The 18460-nt window shown below is 63.7% G+C and overlaps 1 protein-coding gene across 1 annotated transcript in view; it reads right to left on the minus strand.

Annotated features, from left to right (window-relative positions):
* The window catches only part of AHNAK2 (AHNAK nucleoprotein 2), a 42084-nt gene extending 24152 nt beyond the window's left edge, over positions 1 to 17932 (minus strand). The window contains 4 exon segments of the mRNA XM_036306506.1: positions 12 to 113; positions 554 to 652; positions 758 to 816; positions 17783 to 17932. Coding sequence (XP_036162399.1) covers positions 12 to 113; positions 554 to 652; positions 758 to 816; positions 17783 to 17837 — 315 coding nt within the window. The 5' untranslated portion in view covers positions 17838 to 17932.
* Positions 17933 to 18460: the final 528 nt, after the last annotated feature.

Genomic DNA, 18460 nt, shown 5'->3' on the forward strand with positions numbered 1-18460 from the left:
ACCAGACCCACCTCCGAACGGCTCATCCTGGAGAAGGTCCGCGAGTCCCCGGAATCCCGCTTCCACCAGGACCTCCGTCGCCCAGAGGAGCCTGGCCGGCTTTGCGTGTCTTCCTGCGGCCACAGATACGGGTCACCCCCCTGCCCAGCCCAGGGACCGAGTGGCCTGGGGAGGCAGGGACCCCGGGCGGGGCTGCGTGCAGAGGGGGCTGAGGGCCTCGGCAGTGGGACACCACCTGTCTCCTCCCCTGCCGCCCACAGGAGCAGGAGATCTGCTCCTCACACACGCGCACATACATGCACACATGTGCGCACATGCATACATATATGTGTGTGCGCACACGTGTACGCACACCTGCTTGACCAGCTGAAGGGAGGGGTGGGGGCAGAGAGGGCAGCCGATCAGGCACAGCCGTGACCGTGGGCGGCGGGCGGGGCGGCGGGGCTGCGCAGACACGCCTGTGAGCTGCCCATGGGGGCGATGCGGGAGAGGAGGCGGCCACAGGGCCCCGCTGGCGCCTTCCCTCAGCCGGGGGTCTGTCCGGCCGGCTCACCTGGAGTCCGAAGCCGGTACCTTCAGTCACACACTCGTAGACGGGCGAGGACCCCTGTGGCCGGGGCCGGATGATCTCCTCCACGGGCCCTTCAGTCACCTGGGCGGCAGGGGGAGGGGGGGGCGGGAGTCAGGTTACCCTCAGCCGCGGGCCCTGCCCAGGCCCGGGAAGGGGTGCGGAGGGTGTCCCCCGGGCCTCACGTACAGAGCGGTCCTCCTCGGTGTCCGCGTCTGGGTCCTCGGGCTGCAGCTGCCGTCCGGACACTGCGGATGGAGAGAGGCTGGGTCAGTGGAGCGGGGGGGGGGGGGGGGGGGGGGGGGCAGGCGGGCACCTGGCGGTGGGGCCGGGAGCAGGTGCACATCCAGCTGGTGTCGCCCCGTCCTGGACGCTGAGTCCGAGATCGCAGGCGGGCGGGGGCGGGCCCACGGCCACGGCGGGCAGGGAGCCAGGAGGGGGGGAGCTCAGACAAAGCGACAGAGTTCACAGGTTTCTCCAAGAAAGTGACTAAAAAACCAATCCCAGCCCCGGGGGAAGCGAGCGGCACAGGGTGTCGCCGGCGATGCCAGCGTCGGACAGAAACTCCAGGCGGGCAGAGGCCTTGGCCGGGAGCAGGGCAGGGCGGGCCTGACTCCCAGGGGCACAGGCTTCAGAGCAACTGTACACACCTGTCCGGGGAGGGGGGTGGGGAGGGGGACGGGGCCGGGCGCGGCTGGCAGAGGTTAAGGGGGAAGAGGACGCCTGTGTAATGCTTCCAACGGTAAAGATTTAAAATAAAATAAAATGATCGAGAACAAACTGGAAACCTGGAAAAAATGAATAAAACTGTCCAAAAAGCTAAAGGAAAGCACGTTTAAAGGATGACTGGGAAATAGATGGCATCCGTGAAGGAAGACGGCCATAAAGAAACAAATTATAAAAAACAGAACACCGGCCGACAGCCCGGGGTCGGAAATTCCCTGCGGAGACTGAACAGCAGAGCGCGATGCCGGGAGCCCTGGCCGGGGCCTCCTTGGTTGGAGCGCCAGCCCTCGAACCCAAGGGCCTCGGGCTCGATTCCGGTCAAGGGCACCTTCCTGGGTTGCAGGCTCGATCCCCGGCCCAGGCGGGGTGCGTGTGGGAGGCAGCCCATCGATGTGTCTCTCTCTCAGCGATGTTTCTCTCACTCTCTCCCTCCCTCCCTCCCTCTCTCTCTAAAAAGTAATGGAAAAATATCCTTGGGTGAGGATTAACAAAAAAATGTAATAAATGCATCATGCAAACCATAAGCCCGTTGGAAAAGAGGCTAATAGTGGAAATAACATGGAATACTAATAACATGTTACATATAAATGTACACGACGTATGCATATTATGTGTATTATTGTGTGATTATGTACATAAACATATTTACTTAATCCTAAAAACCAGGTACGGAAAGAGGAGTGGAGAATGGATGGGATGAAATAGAGGGCAATTGGCAGGACAGTAGGATTCACACCAACCATATCCACAGTCCCCTTAAACATAAGGGGTTTACAATTTGAGACAAAAGGTAGGGGTTGTCAGATGAGATGAAGCGAGACCTAGCTGTATGCTAGAACTGAACGTATGTATATATGTGTGTGTGCAGTTTTAAAGTGAAACCAAAGGAAAAACAAGAATAAAAAATAAAAAAGTAAAACCAAAGAAATATACATGTGCGTAGTGCAATGGAGAATTGTCCTTCATAATGGAAATCGGGGATAATTCACCAGAAAACATAATGAACTGAGAGTCTGCGGCCTCGGGGGCGTCCCGGGGCGAATGGCCCGGGTGGGCGACAAGCAGAGGCCACAGGCGAGCGGCCCCTCGAGGGGCAGGGCTGGGGGGACAGCGGGCGTCGAAGGTGGGGCAGGAGAGGGCGGCCCATGGCCGTGCCCAGCATGGGCGGCGGCGGTCACACCTCCGACCTGCACCTGATCCGTGGACACCTGCCCCCAGAGTCTAGAACATGGATGGGAAAACCGGGAGGACAAACAGGCAGACCCACTGTCCCCCGGGGCGGGGGCGGGGGGGGGGCCCTCCCTCCGGGACGGCAGCCTGTAACCCCGCCCAGGTGCCCGCCCTCAGCCTCGGGGCACCGGGGACCAGGCTGCCTGACACCGCGCTCGCTAAGGGCACCTGGGACCTGGGACCGTCGCCAAGACAACTGCATGCGGCTCATTCACCATGTCCCGGCCCTGGCCCGCCTGTCGGTTGGTTGAGCATCGTCCCACAAGCCAAAAGGTCGCTGGTTGGAATCCTAGCCAGGCCTGCTGGAGGCAGCCAACTGAAGTCTGTCTCTCTCTCTCTCTCTCTCTCTCTCTCTCCTCAATAAAGACATATTTTTTAGAAGGTCTCAATAAGTGTAAAATGATTTAAGCCAGCGAGGAGTTTCTCTGGCTCCCGGGGGGCTGGGGCCGTGCGGCGTAGACAGAGAAAGTCCTGCGTAGACCCACCCTCGGGTGCTCAGCGGCTTTGGCCAGGCAGGCAAGTTATGGCAAAAGAAAAACAACCGCTTCCCCCCAGCGGTGCCGGGGCGACGGGATATGTATTGGGGGGCCCGGGTCTTTGCCTCACATCACACGTGAGAATGGGTCTAAAGGGACCACAGAGCCCAGCGTGCGGCCGAAGCTACCACCAGGCAGGAGGCCGGGGGGCGCGAGGCCGCCGGGGACACGGAAGGCGTGACCCGCAAGAGAAAGTGGGTTAAGCCCGTTCCGTCTTCATGAAGCACCTCTGGTCTGGAGAGGCATCCATTGTTTAAAGTTTTGGTTTTTTTGTGTGTTTTTTTGTTGATTGATTTTCGAGAGAAGGGAAGAAGGGGGGAGAGAGAGAGACATCAGTTTGTTACTCCACCCATCCGTGCATTCATTGGCTGATGCTTCTACGTGCCGTGATCAGGGATCGAACCAGCAACCTTGGCTTTGGGGGACGACGCTCTAACCACTGACCTACCCGACCAGGGTGGAAATTCTTCAGGAAATGAAAAAGGAACGCATGTATCTGACAAAGGACTGGCACCCGGAACCACAACAGGATAGAAAAAGACAAGACACGCCATTAAGCATGGGCAAAAGAGCCCGGCCTGTGTGGCCCAGTGGTTAAGACTCAACCTAGGAACCAGGAGGTCACGGTGAGATTCCCCGTCAGGGCACAGGCCCAGGTTGTGGGCTCCATCCCTGGCGGGGAGGTGGGGCGTGCAGGAGGCAGCTGATCCATAATTCTCTCTCATCATTGATGTTTCCAACTCTCTCTCCCTCTCCCTTCCTCTCTGAAATCAATACAAATATATTGGGGCGGGGGATGGGCAAAGGCTTGAACAGACATATCCCAAATATGCACCAATAGCACAAGACCAGACGCAGTAGGCATCGGCAGTCACCAGGCAACTGCGAATTCAGACCAAGGGAACTTCCGGACCAAACTCCCAGGAACAGACTCAGACAGGCAGACAGACAGCAGGCCCTTCCGTAGCCAGTGCCCCCTGGCACCCAAATGGAAACATGCTCCTGGCGCCCCGCATCGGCCGCAGGAAGTGTGCGTTTCTGGGAGAGGCAGAGCTGAGGGGGAGGTTTAACAATCCAGGCCCCGGCCGGTGGCTCAGTGAGTAGAACCCGGCCCTCGGACACAGGGCCCCAGGTCCCATTCCAGTCAAGGGCACGGACCTCGGTTGCAGCCTCCTCCCCAGCCCAGGCCCTGGTCGGGGTGCATGCAGGAGGCAACCCATCCATGTTTCTCTCGCATCGATGCCTCTGTCTCTCCCTCTCCCCTCCCTTCCACTTTCTCTAATATGAACGGGAAATACCCTCGGGTGAGGATTAACAACAACAAACGCAAAAAATCAAACTTCCCAAGACGAATGGAAATGGCCTGGGGGGAGGGAAACAGTCCTTAACCAGGACCCGAGTGGCCAGAAGAAGCCACCTGACGCCGTAAAGAGCTTCTGTTAGTCAAAGGGCACCTGGGGGGGGGGGGTAAAGGTCAAGCCGTCCCTGGGCGAAGAGACACAACAGTTTGCCAGGCAGCCCCCCCACCCCAGTGCACAGGGAGCTGCACCCCAAAAAGAGAGACGCAGGCACAACTGAAAAACAGGCAGGAAAACACTGGGCTAGCGACTCACAGGGACGTCCAGGGGGCAGCAATGGGGGGGGGGGTGGTCGGGAGGGGGCAGCTGACCCAAGAGGGGCCCAGCACCCTCAGTCCTCAGGACATGCCCATCCGCTGCTGCAGGCCGGGGGACCCCCCCACCCCCGCGCTGGAGGAGCTGGCGGCCTCTAACAGACGGCTACCAACACGGCCCCTGGCACCCGGTCAGTGCCAGGCACCAGGGGCTCCACGTCCACCAACAGGAGAGCGAGTCCAGCCAGGTGGCTCAGACCTAGGAGCCAGGAGGTCACGGTTCGATTCCCAGTCAGGACACAGGCCCACAGAGACAGCGACCAGTCTCCCCCCCCCCCCTTATTCTCTCTCTAAAAAGCAATTTTAAAAAATCTTTTAAAAAAAATAAGAAAGAGAGGAGAAACCAAGATGGCAGCATAGGTAAACACCGGAAATTGCTGCCTCGCACAACCACTTCAAAAATACAACTAAAAGACGGAACGAACATCATCCAGAACCACAGGAAGGCTGGCTGAGTGGAAATTCTACAACTAGAAGGAAAGAGAAAAGCACACTGAGACTCAGAGGAGGTGCGGAAGTAAAGTGCAGAGGTACGGAGGCGCACACGGCAAGGGCTGGCAACTGAGAACACGGTTGTCTTTTTCAATTGGGAAGGAGACACAAGCTCCCGACGGCTCTGAACGCCAGTTCCAGGTGAGTCTCTGGGGACCCAGACTCATACGGGGAGAAACTGGACTGTCTGGCCTTGGGCAGAACTCGAGGGCGGCTTTCTCTCAGAGGTGCTTGCAGCGATTACCGGGACACTGAGACACGGGGCCCCATAGGGCAGGGCTGAGGATCAGCCATAGCTGTTTGCTCCTCCCTGTTGATTCCCTGAGACCCTGCCCCACCCAAGCTTCGAGCAGAGGCTTTTGCATATGAATGCCCTGGCCCTTTGCAATCTAAAATTACCTAACAAACTGCAGCTGGGTCAGAGAGACCCAGAACTTCCAAAAGAAGGCCCAAGGCCCCACAGCAGCTTGCATTGCTTCACAGCTGGGCCTCATCTGGGCACCTCCAAACCCCAAACAAGGGAGAGGAATCTGCAGATCTCTCTGTAGCTCCTGCTGGGTAGCCTCAGGCAGAGGCTAAATTAGCACCTCCTTAGAGATCCAAGAGCCCGTGTACCCAGAGGTCAGAGTGGGACCATCCAGATTACAACTCCTCAGACCCATAAGGGACACACTCAGGGGGCAGACTCAGTGAGCACCAAAGCCCCACTGAAGCAAGTCTTGCCCCATAAGGGTGTCTTCAGCACAGAAGTTCCCCCACTGCAGCCATAGCTGATTCTCACAGCCAATTGGCCTGGAGGTCAATTCCTCCCAGTGATACCAACAACAATCAAGGCTTAACTACAACAAGACTGTGCACACAGCCCACAAGGGGGTGCACCAAGAGTGTCCTCCTCAGGTAATTGGGGAGGCTGAGCCACTGGGCCCTACAGGACACCTAGCACACAAAGCCACTCTATCAACACAGGGAAGCATAAAAAATGCGGAGACAAAGAAACAGATCACAAATGAAGAAATGGAGGAAAGCAAACTACCAGATATAGAGTTCAAAACCACACTTTTAAGGTTTTTCAAGAACTTTCTAGAAACTGCCGATAAATTTAGTGAGACCCTGGAGGATATGAAAACAGACCAACTAGAAATTAAGCATACACTGACTGAAATAAAGAATATTATACAGAGTTCCAACAGCAGACAAGAGGATCCCAAGAACCAAGTCAAAGATTTGAAATACGAAGAAGCAAAAAACACCCAACCGGAAAAGAAAAAAGAATCCAAAAATATGAAGATAGTGTAAGGAGCCTCTGGGACAGCTTCAAGCGTACCAACATCAGAATTATAGGGGTGCCAGAAGAAGAGAGCGAGCAAGATATTGAAAACCTATTTGAAGAAATAATGACAGAAAACTTCCCCCACCTGGTGAAAGAAATAGACTTACAAGTTCAGGAAGCGCAGAGAACCCCAAACAAAAGGAATCCAAAGAGGACCACACCAAGACACATCATCATTAAAATGCCAAGAGCAAAAGATAAAGAGAGAATCTTAAAAGCAGCAAGAGAAAGAAAGTCAGTTACCTACAAGGGAGTACCCATACGACTGTCAGCTGATTTCTCAACAGAAACTATGCAGGCCAGAAGGGAGTGGCAAGAAATATTCAAAGTGATGAATACCAAGAACCTCAACCAAGATTACTTTATCCAGCAAAGCTATCATTCAGAATGGAAGGTCAGATAAAGAGCTTCACAGATAAGAAAAAGCTAAAGGAGTTCATCACCACTAAACCAGTATTATATGAAATGCTGAAAGGGTATCCTTTAAGAAGAGGAAGAAGAAGAAAAAGGTAAAGATACAAATTATGAATAACAAATATGCAGCTATCAACAAGTGAATCTAAGAATCAAGTGAATAAATAATCTGGTGATCATAATAGAATCAGGGACACAGAAAGGGAATGAACTGACTATTCTTGGGGGGGAAAGGGGTGTGGGAGATGCGGGAAGAGACTGGACAAAAATCGAGCACCTATGGATGAGGACAGTGGGTGGGGAGTGAGGGCGGAGGGTGGGGCGGGAGCTGGGAGGAGGGGAGTTATGGGGGGAAAAAAAAGAGGAACAAATGTAATAATCTGAACAATAAAGATTTAATTAAAAAAAAAAAAGAAATATTCAAAGTGATGAATACCAAGACCCTACAACCAAGATTACTTTATCCAGCAAAGCTATCATTCAGAATTGAAGGTCAGATAAAGAGCTTCACAGATAAGGAAAAGCTAAAGGAGTTCATCACCACCAAACCAGGATTATATGAAATGCTGAAAGGTATCCTTTAAGAAGAGGAAGAAGAAGAAAAAGGTAAAGATACAAATTATGAACAACAAATACACATCTATCAGCAAGTGAATCTGAAAATCAAGTGAATAATCTGATGAACAGAATGAACTGGTGATTATAATAGAATCAGGGGCATAGAAAGGGAATGGACTGACTATTCTCTGGGGCGGGGGGAAGGGGTGTGGTAAGAGACTGAACAAAAATCGAGCACCTATGGATGAGGACAGTGGGTGGGGAGTGAGGGCAGAGGGTGGGGCGGGAACTGGGTGGAGGGGAGCTATGGGGGGAAAAAGAGGAACAACTGTAATAATCTGAACAATAAAGATTTTAAACATTGCCCACACAAAAAAATAATAAGAAAGAGAACAGCGGTGGGTTTTGTCCCGTGGAATGTCCTGGGCAAGGCACGCAGACGAACGGTGCCCGGGCGTGTGGATGAGGTTTGGCAACAGGGCGCCCAGCCAAAGGGGCTGCCGTTCCCAGAAAAACACATTCCCCGCTCCCTGCGACTGAAATGCGGAAACCGGAGACTCGATGCCAATAAAACTGAACGTTCAGAGGAACTGGACGCAGCCCTAGGGGGACGCTGGCCACCGGCCGAAGACAATGGTCTGTGCTGACTCAGCCCCCAAACCCGACCCGCATCCCTCCACCCGGGGCCAGCCCCCCCTGAAGGCGCTAAGTATTCGGAGAAATAGAAATAGCGAAGCTCCCACCACCCTGAGCACCCGCCGCTGGAGACTGGAGGGTGGGGGTGGGGGCAGCGGTGGGGGGGGGCCCTCCAGAGCAGATGGGAAGCCGGAGCTGGGGGAGGGCGAGTTTGGCAGCTGCTCTCTGGCCAATTTGCTGTGTGACCCTGAGGGAGCCTGTCCCCTCTCTGAGCCTTGATTTCCCTGGAAATGTCCCAGGGCCACCCCGGCCACCCAGAAGCACTGGCGGGGAGAGGGGATGGGGGGTGATGGAGGGGTGATGGGGGGTCGTGGGGGAGCAATGGGGAGGGGGAGCAGAGGGTGTCCTGGACCCCGATTCTGGCCTTGTGGGGGGAGGGGTGGGAACTGGACCCCATCCTGCGGAGCCCGCCCTCCCCCGCCACTGATCCCACTCTCTGGGGGGGGGGGGTTCCTTCCAGACCCTCACCCACCCCCACAGGGAGTGAGTGTGGGCAGGCGGTGGGGAAACTGAGGCCGAGAGGGGGAGCCGCCTGCCCAGGGCCGGCCAGCAGGGGGGCCGCTGGGCTGGGCAGTGGCAGGTCCTGCCGGGGGCCAGGGGCCTTGCCCAGCGGAGGGTGGGCAGGGAGCGCTCGTAGCCCAGAAACCCGCCTCCCTCCCCAGCACAGCCTCCTCGGCCTGACTCTGAGTCACAACAAAACACAAAACAAGGCCGTGAGGCCCTCCTGGGCAGGCAGCCGGCAGGCCCGTCCGTGCCCAAGGGGGCGGCGCTGGCACGGATCTGGGAAAGGCCCTGGGACCCAGGCAGGGGGTGGCCCAGAGAGCGGGGCTCGGGCTGGGCGCCGTGCGGGGGTGCCCTGTGCAGGGGGCACCGCGGTGGGAGGGCCCCTGAGCCGGGAGGGACCCAGGCCCCTGAGAAGCTGCGCCCCACACCGGCTCCAGGGAGCACCGTGGGCGCCAAGGCCGGGAGGACGGTGCTGACAGCTGGAGGCGGGCACACCCGGCTGGGAGGCTGAGGTGGAGGCCCCTCCCCACGCAGGCCCCGTCCACCCGCCCAGCCGCCCCTCGCTGGCAGCGAGCCCTCCACCGAGCCCTCGCCAGGGGCCAGGAGCAGGCTGGGGGCAGGTGGGGGTTGCCAGGCTGCAGTTTCAAGCTCTGGGTCCCCTGCGCCCCCGAGGGAGAGCCTGGCCGCCCAGGGGCACCACCAGAAGGAAGAAATGCTGGCTGCCCGGCAAGGCCACGTGCCAGGCCCCACAGAGGGACCAGGAGGGCTCCCAGGCCCTGAGCATCTCGCTGCCATCCTGCCCCGAGGGCAACCCTCACCTGCCCCCAGTGCGGGAGTCCCATGAGCTGCCTGACTGGGCCAGGCCCCCCGCCCCCACAGGGCCCCCGCAGCTCAAAGACAGGAGAGGCCCGGCCCGCAGTCCCCTCAGATAGTGATGACGATTATAAGGGCACCACAGCCCCACTTCACAGGGGGACCTGCAGGTGACATGCCCCCCCCCCCATCCCCCGGCTCAGGGCCCCGCCCAACCCTCTGTGGCCTCAAACAGGCCTTAAACACTCCAGGGAGGAGGCCCTGGACTTGGGGTGCATGGAGGGGCACCCCTTCATCCCAAAAGCTGCAGTCCCAGGAATTGGAATCTCTGGGGGGGCGTACCAGGAAGTGGCTGGAGGGGGCAGAGCACAGGCCTGTGGGAGCGGAGAGGGGACCTGGAGGGGCCACGCCCAGTGGGAGCCCGTGGACGGCAATGGTGCTTAAACAAAACCCCAGTTTGCATCCAAACAGCCACTGGCCCGGCACAGGCCTCCAGCGGGGGCCAGGTGTGGTGGGCGCGTTTGCATGTTCCCCGGCAACGGTGGGGCCTGGACCTGCTGGGAGGAGAGCTGCCGCGGGGCCCCCAGATGGTGGCCTGAGAGGTCACGGGCAGGGGGGGAGGGCAGGGGGAAGAGGGGTGGACAAGTGTGTTTGGGCCTAGGACCCCGCTTCAAGCTCCGGTGCACTGTGCCGGGCAGAGGTGGGAGTGACCCCCACGCCCCCCCGGAGGCTCACCCCTGGGACACAGCCCCCCTCGCCCTGGAGCTGCACGAGGACAGCGCTGGGCTCGGCTGACTGGTCATGAGACCTCCGGACCCGAGGCGGCCACCCCTCCCGCTGTCTCTCGAGATAACTGTGGCCAGAAGGCCGGCTCCTGCTGTGCCCCGGGCTCCAGGGGGGCCGGGACCAGCCTGGGTCCCCGAGATCTGGGGGGGCTCGCGCCTCCCCACCAGCCCTCTCAGCAGCCCCTGTGGTCAGCCACCCCATCAGGGGTCACAGGACACCCTTTCCACAGCACCCCTCAAAGCTCCCTGCTACCTCCCGGTCAGCGGTCAGCGAGGCTCAGGGCCCCCCAAGCCACACGGCCGCCCGCCCTGCTGTGCCTGCGCCCCAACCTTCCGGGCTCGCCCCTCACCCCCGAGCTTCTCACACTGCTTCCTCCGCCAGCTCACAGACCCACCCGGCCACCTCCATCCCTTCGGCCACTGCCAGCTCCCTGGTCCCCCACTTTGCTCACTCAGCGCCAGAGCCAGGCACACAGTAGGTGCATAATAAGTGCTGGAGCAGGGAGTGATGCACGAAGAGGGGGAGGAGCGGGCAGATCTCCTGGAACGAGCAGGCCCTGCCCAGCCCAAGGGCGCAGCTAAGTTTCGGGGACTGAGAGGGGCAGCAGGTGGGCTCCGCGCGTCTCCTGCAGTAACTGGGGAGACTGAGGCAGCCCCCAACTCCACGGGCCCAACAACCAAAGGCGTGGCCACCCCAGATGGGCCCAGGGGCAGAGCCTGCTTCTCTCTCGGGGCTGAGAGGCCAGCCCCCAGGTGCCCAGCACAGTGTGGCCCCGACGGTGGCTGACCCCTCGGCCCCAGGCCCACCTGTCACCTTTAGGTAAGCGGGCGGCTGCCTGAACGCCCTCCACAAACTCCAGGGGCCCCAGTTGCCAAACAAGTTCAGGACCCCCCCCAGGTCACATGGTTCAACTTGGGGGAAGCCCTCCAACAGCAGCGGGGGCAGGGCAGGGCGCGGGGAGGTGCACAGCCCAGCTCTGCCCCCCGCCAGGCCCCACAGACCTGCAGGTGCCATGCAGGACCTGGAAGGGGCAGGGGCAGGGGCAGGGGCAGGGGCAGGGGCAGGGTGGGGACGGGGCACAGCTGCAGCCACTTACCCAGCCCCAGTCCTCTCAGCTCGCCCAGGAGTGAGATCCCCAGCTCGTGGCTCGGCTCACCCAGCTGCCCTCCTGGGCCCCTCCCTCCGATGCCCCTCCCTCAGGCCTCCGCCCAGGCTGGCCCAGAGCCCCACCAGAGGGAGGGGGCCGCCCCTCCCCCAGCCCCCCAGCCCGAGCAGCTGACTGGGGAAGGAAACACCGCCGGGCGTGGGGATGTCTGAGTCACGGCACCCACGGCCCCGCCCAAGCCAGGCCAGTTCACCCGCCTGGCCCAGCCCACTCCCGCCTCGGACAGATCGGATGTCAGATGGGACCCTCGGACGGGCCGCACGCAGCCCCCGGCCTCAGCCTCCCTGTCGGCGCCCTTCCTGGCGGACCGAGACGGGCGCGATCCTGCTCCATCTGGGGCCTCAGGCGGCGGAGACCCCTGCCCGCACGGCCAGCCCTGCAGCAGCCGGGCCACGGAGGCCAGACAGGGCTGGGCCAGCCCACCCGCGGGACCTGGGGGAGTGGCCGTGGCCTCCTGTGCCCCGGAGGGCAGCCGGAGCCTCCGGCCCTCTCAGCCCACGCTCAGCAGGCCCTGCCACTCAGAGCTCAGGCATGAGGGGGCCAGCATCTCCACACCCCCACCCAGCCATCTGCGAGAAGTGGTGGCTGGGCATGCACACACCCCCCTTCTGAAGACCCCAGGTCCCCAGCTCCCCAGAGGTCCGACTGCCTGGCCTGCCACCCCTGTCACCTCCCCCTGCCGTCCTCCGGGACCAGCCCACACCCGGTGAGGGCTCCTCCCAGCTCCGGGAGCCCTGGCAGGCCGGCAGGTGCAGGCCCGGGCAGGACGGCACATGCCGTGCTCTCCAGCATCTGCGGCACCAGGGCCGCCCGCCCTCGCCCCAGGCCTGCAGGTGGGCCGCTGGCCGGGGCGCTGCATCCCGCGCAGGTCGCAGCAGGCATGCAGCGGGCTGGGGGCAGCGAGTGGTCAGGGAGGGCAGTGGTGGCTGCAGGCCGGGGCCCTGGGCAGCTGGGGTCCCCAGGCACAAAAGCGGCTGCTGGAGAGGACACCCCCCCACACACCCGGACGCAAGGAGCCGGAGCAGTGGGAGGTGGGGCGACGGCAGAGAAGGGCCCTGGCTCCTCCGAGGGCTCCCCGAGAAAGCTCCAGCCCCGGCGCAGGGAGCCCGGTGGGCAGACGGGTGCGAGGCCCTGGGGTGTGCCACCCCGGCCCTTCCTGGCCGCCTCCACCCTAAAACCTTAACAGCCATAAACAACTTCACTGCCGGGGAGAGGACAGCAGCCAGGCTGCCGGCGGGTGAGGTCACCCCTCCCACGGCCGCACGCTCTCACCTGGGAGCTCCTTGTTTACAGCCCAACGCCCCACAAACCCTCACTGCCTCCCAGGGCCCTTCGGGGCGCTGGCTGTCTTGGCGGCGGAGGCGGAGCCTAGCTAGGAGCAGGAGGGGGCTGGCAGGGGGCAGGGTCAACGCATCCCCTCCTCAGCCTGGGGCCCCATCTCCTGAACCCCACGGCCTCCTTGACCTCAGGCCCTGCACCGTGGGGTCGCCTGGGTCGGGCCCCCACCTGGGAAGCCGAGGGCGGCACCTCCAGTCCTTCTGCAATGGGGCCTGCGAGCTGGGCCCTCCCTGACCCCCCAGGCTCGGTCCCCCCACCACAGGCCCCTCCTGACCCAGGACTGTGCTCATGCCGCTGGCTGGGCCTGAAGCGCCCTCCCAGCTCAGACGGGACTCCCCCGCACCCCCACCCCGGACCCCACCCGCCGGGGGCAGCACCAGCAGCCAGGCGGCCCAGGCTGTGCACTGTGGCTCCCAAATGGACCGACAGGAGGTGGGTGGTAGCAGGACGCGGGCTGCACAGGCCGGGAGCCCTGGGCAGGGAGGGAGGGTCGGGCTGGGAGCACGGGGCTCAGCGTCAAGACCACCGTGAGGCTCAAGCCAAGGGGGCGGCCCTCACGGCTGCCCCAGCTGGTTCCAGTGCTGCAGGGCCGCGCCTGGCCCCCAGCAGGGAAGGGCGCTGAGCAGGCCCTGCCCGACCCCTGGCTCCCCGCGGCCGGCCTGGCAGGCAGGCTCGGAGCCCCCTGCCCAGCCTGTGCCCGCGGTGGCCCCTGCACAGGCGGTCAGCCCGGCCCTGCAGAGTCCCCTGGGAGGCGCTGCAGGCGGGAGGGCAGGGCCAGGGCAGCTGATAGTGAATCAGCTGGCAGGACGGCCGGGACTGAGCGTGCCATTCTCAGGGGATGTGTCACGAGGCGCCCTCGGGTGCGGGCGCCACCCAGGAGCAAGGCCTGCTGGGAAGGGGCCGCCCTGGAGGGTCCTACAGCCCGGCCCGCGAGGCCGCCCTCGTCCCGCCCCCGAGGGTCCAGCAAGGCCGGCAGCTCTTGGGAAAGGAGGGCCCGGCCGGGCGCCGGCGGCCGGAGGGCAGATTCCAGGGGACGTGGGGGACCCACCGCGTGCAGCTGCCCAGCGGCCAGTGGGCCTGAGCCGCCCCTCCACCCGCTGTGCCCGCGGGAAGGCGAGGCCCCGCCAGCCTCGCTTCCAAGACTCGCTGTGCTCTTGGCCGTGGACCCCCCCACTCCCCACCCCCCACCCCCGGGCCAGGCCGGATGCGGCTGGAGGACCCTCCCCAGGACTCAGCAACTCGATGCGGGTCCACCCCAGCCCCCCGCCCATGAGCCCGCGAGGCCGCCCTCCCGTGGGCCCCAGGCCAGCAGGGTCTCCCGGTGACTCCTGAGGGGCAGGGACCAGCCGTGGGAGGGGGGCACAGGGGGGCTGCCTCCGCCCCACCCCACCTCCCAGCTGCGGGCCCAGGTCCATTTTTCCGTTTTAGAAAGTGCTTCTGCCATTAAATATTCATCCCAGCGAGGCGGGCCTTTGGCTCCCGGCCCCTGGGCTTCCAAAAAAAGAAAAACACAGGGAAGCCTGGAGGTGCCGGCAGGGGCGGGGGGGGGGGGGGTGGTGGCTGGCAGAGACGCCCCCAAGGCTCTGACCCCCCACAGGTGGCAGCTGCCTTGGAGTGGAGGTGGGGGTGGGGGTCATGGAGGCAGCTGTTCGGCCTGGGTGCACACCCAGACCGCTCTGGGCTCACCCCAGCTCTCCTCTCAGCCCTCAGCCCCCCATCTTCTCGTCCAGCCTCTCCCCTCAACCTCAGGACCTGCCCTGAAACCCTTTGGAGTGTCCTGGTGCCCTCAAAAGAGCCCTCCCTCCTGACATCTTGGCGCCCGCCCGCTCCCCTGAACCCTCACCCTGTTGGCCACTTGCTACTCCCCCACCCAACACTCTCCAGGCCTCCTGCACGTGTGCTGTCCCCGTCTGACAGCTTCCTCCAGGGAGCCCTCCCTGACTGCTCCTGCCCGAAGCTGCCTGACTCACCTCTGCCCATGACCTCCAAGTCCCCGGCCCTTCGGAAGGCAGACAGACCCCCTCACATGAGCTCTGAGCGCAGGGTCCGCCTCCTCCCAGGCAGAGGACCAAGCTGGGAAGGTCTGGGTTTTCAGCCCTGAAGTGGGTGGCAGGGCCCCCAGATGGCCAGTGCCTCACCCCACCTGCCTGGGGCTCACCCCCAGGCCGAACCTAAAACACAGGGGCCTTCAACAAAGGGCCACCCTAGAAGGAGGCAGAGAGGGTCAGAGCCTGAAGGAGAGCGGGTGGGCCCAGCAGTCAGGGGGTCTTCCTGGAATAGGCGGCTCCTGGCTGGTCCAGGACCGAAGAGCTTGGACCGAGGGAGACAAGGCCACAAGGGCCTTCCTGCCGCAGGTCCACACACCATGGGCGCAGGCGGGGTGGGCACACGCTGCTTCAGTGCCCAGGGGAGGTGGGGCCTCTGGGCACTGGACCTGTGGAGCCCCTTTCCCAGGACTTGGGGCACGCGCCGAGCTGTCCCAGACCCAGGGGTGCTGTCAGGGGCACAGCCATCCCCAGCAGAGGCTTTGAGAGTCCGTCTCATTAAGGGGTTGGGAGGGTTGGCACCTGGGCCAAGATGACCTCGCCTGCCTCCTCCTCCGTGCCCACCCCTGCCCGGTGGGGTGGGGCCGAGCCGGCACCGGTCATTCGTCACTGCGTAAAGCATGCGACATGGCCGCTCTGGGCCCTGCAGAGGCCAGAGAGCCTCCACGCTGCTCCTAGACTCAGTGTTCCCATCTGCAAAATGGGGACACAGCGCTGCACTAATGTGGACGGTGCAAAGACTGCCTGCCCGGCTGCCCAGCTCTGCCTGACCTTGGACGTGGCAGCTGTGGTCACTCCTGTTCACAGATGCAAGATCCGGCCCCTCCAGCCCCTCCAGCCCCTCCAGCCCCTCCAGCCCCTCCAGCCCTGGGCTGTGCAGGAGGGCGGGGCTACGGGGGGCCCAGCACTGCCCTGCCCTTGGGGAGGTCTTGGCATTCCCAGAGCCACCCAGCCCCCCGCATGGTCAGCACTGGCCATGGGGCCTCCCTGGCCCTGGTGGGAGCTTCTCCGGTGGGGGCTCAGGCCAAACCAGGGGCTCTCAGGTGTAAGGCGGGTCCCCTGGCCGGAGGTCAGGGGCTCCCTGTCAGCCCAGCTGCCCACACCCTGCTGTACCTCTGGAAGGAACCCGTGGCCCCGGGTTAGGAAGGGATGTGACCACTGGAGCCATCGCAGGCGAAGGACTCGGGGTCCTGTGTGGGGGTGGGGGTGGCACGGGACATTCTGGAAGAGGGAAGGGTCACCTGGTAGGGCAGTTGGGGGTGTGGGGAGGGAGCTGGACCTGGTCTGGTGGGGGGAGGCTGGGTGTGTTCCCAGCACAGCCACCAGGGGGCAGCCTTTACACACAGGCTGGACGGGACATGGCTCTCTCCCCCTAGATTGGATAGGGGTGCAGACCCGCCCTGCATGGCTGGTGCAGGGGGCAGGCTTGGGTGGGTGGAGAGGCCAGGGCGTGTGGTCCCTCCGAGCCTGCCAGGGAGGAATCAGCTGGAAAAGGCCTGGACCAACCCCCTGGGGCCTTATCAGGGATGCAGGCCCCCACCCCCACCCCTCTCTGATGCAGCAGGTCTCCCACCACTGCCCACGAGAGGCACTGACCTCCATCCCTGAGAGCGGACGCCTAGCTGGACGCCAGGAGGCCAGGGAACCACCAAAATCAAGCAGAGAATGAGGGCCTCGAATGGGGAGGGGCCCAGGCCTCTGAGAGGCAGGAGGCTGGCGAGATGGACCCTCGAGCCTGCAGCCTGGGGCGGCCTCTGGGCAGAGGCAGAGGGACGCCCCGTGTCCTCCAGGCCCCCTCTGCTCTCCCTGGGATGTGCTGAGTCCCAGGGACGAGGGCCAGGGCCAGCCCTGGGGGAGGAGGGGGGGGCTGGGGGCTGGGGGCCCACAGTGGCCATCAATCTCCCGCCCACTCCCATCTGGGTGAGGGAGGCCCACACAGGAGGTCAGCTGGGCCTCGGTGTCATCAGACAAATGGGGAGCAGGGGGGCCAGGCAGGTCCTGCTGTGGCTGGAGGGTGTGCCCAGGCGGGAGCACCCCGTCCCCGGCACCAGCAGCGCCATCACCCTCATTGATCTGCTCTCCCCAAGGAGGGGGGTCCAGCCTGCACCGAAGCCGCTGAGCCCAGCCCCCGCCGGCAGCAGGCCAGGTGTCCGGGCGTGGCCAGGCTGCCGCATCCCTGACCGGCATCCCTGACCCGCATCCCTGACCCGCGGCCGGGAGGACTCCTCCGCCCCACCCTCCCTGCAAGATGCTGAGGGCCAGGGCCAGGCCTAGTGCCCAGCAGACGGGGACGGAGAGCACCTGGCGGTCATCCCCAGGCCGGAGGCACAACACCCCCCTCCCCTCGCCTAGCACTGTGGCCTGACCTCTGACCCCTCGGGTCCCTCACCAAACCCCAGACTTCAGGTCCATTCCTGCCACAGCCACCACCCGCCCAGGGGCCCGGCCGCATAGGAGCCACACCACGGACCCAGCCCCGCCGGCCGGGCAGTCCCGGACCGAGACCAACAGCCCCAAATCTTGCTCGCCCCCAAAACGTGTTCGACGGCAGGCCTGGTGGCCCGCGGCTCTCACGCCCCACTCACACGTGCGGCATCTCTAGGGACAAGCCCACCTCCCAGAGGGTCACAGCAGGGGGGCCGCGGCAGGGAGAGAGGCGGACAGTGAGACAGGGGCAGGGGCAGGGGCCACAGCGGTTAGATGAGGGGCGACCTGGAGAGGCAGGTGCGCGATGGGAGGCGGGGAGAGAGGCCCGGGAGGAGGCAGGCAGAGACCGAGAGGCTCCCGAGACGCACGGACGCGCGCGGCACCGCGGGCCGGTGCCCGAGGCCCCCTCACCCCGGCCGGCACCGCACCCCGCGCGGACCCACCCGCCCCGGGGAGCGGGCTGCAGGCGGGAGGAGGCGCACCGCTGCCGGGGGCTCCGGGCCAGGTGGGCAGCACCATGTGGAAGCAGTCGCACATCGCGGCGGCCGGGCGGGCGGGCCGGCGGCGGCCCTCGCGTTCAGTCGCTGGTCCGGATCCGGGCGCCGGCGGCCCGGGGCGGGGCGGGCGGCGCGCTCAGGCTCCGCTGCTCTGCGCTGCCCGTGACGGCCGGCCTCGGACTGCGGACCGAGCCGGCGCCCGCGACCCCGCCACTACCCGGACCCCGCCCCGGCCCGCCCCGGCCCGCCCGGCCCGCCCGGCCCCCCCAGCCCGCGCCCAACCCCCGCCCAGCCCCGCCCGCCGCGCCCAGCCACTGTGAGCGGGTGGGGCCCGTGCCGCCGGCCTCATTCAGCCCATTGGCTGCGGGGGCACAGGCCCCGCCCCCTTGCGCCCAGACCACGCCCATTACCGCCCCTGTTGCGCAGACCACGCCCACGGTCCGCCCCTGGCAGGGGAGGGCCCTGCAGGCCCCGCCTCGAGGCCCCGCCCCCATGCCCGCCCTCCGCCCCGCCCACGTCGGACCTCCCGCAGGACCCAGCCCGCCCCTGGCGCCCCCAACCCCACTTTCCGGTCCGGAGAGGTGACTTTGGATCCTGCCAGGGAGGGGTCGACCGTGAGCCGCAGTCTTAGCGCCTCGTCCAGGGACGGGCATTGTCGTCACC

Source organism: Myotis myotis, unplaced genomic scaffold (genome assembly GCF_014108235.1).
Source record: "Myotis myotis isolate mMyoMyo1 unplaced genomic scaffold, mMyoMyo1.p scaffold_m19_p_41, whole genome shotgun sequence".
Lineage (NCBI taxonomy): Eukaryota > Metazoa > Chordata > Mammalia > Chiroptera > Vespertilionidae > Myotis > Myotis myotis.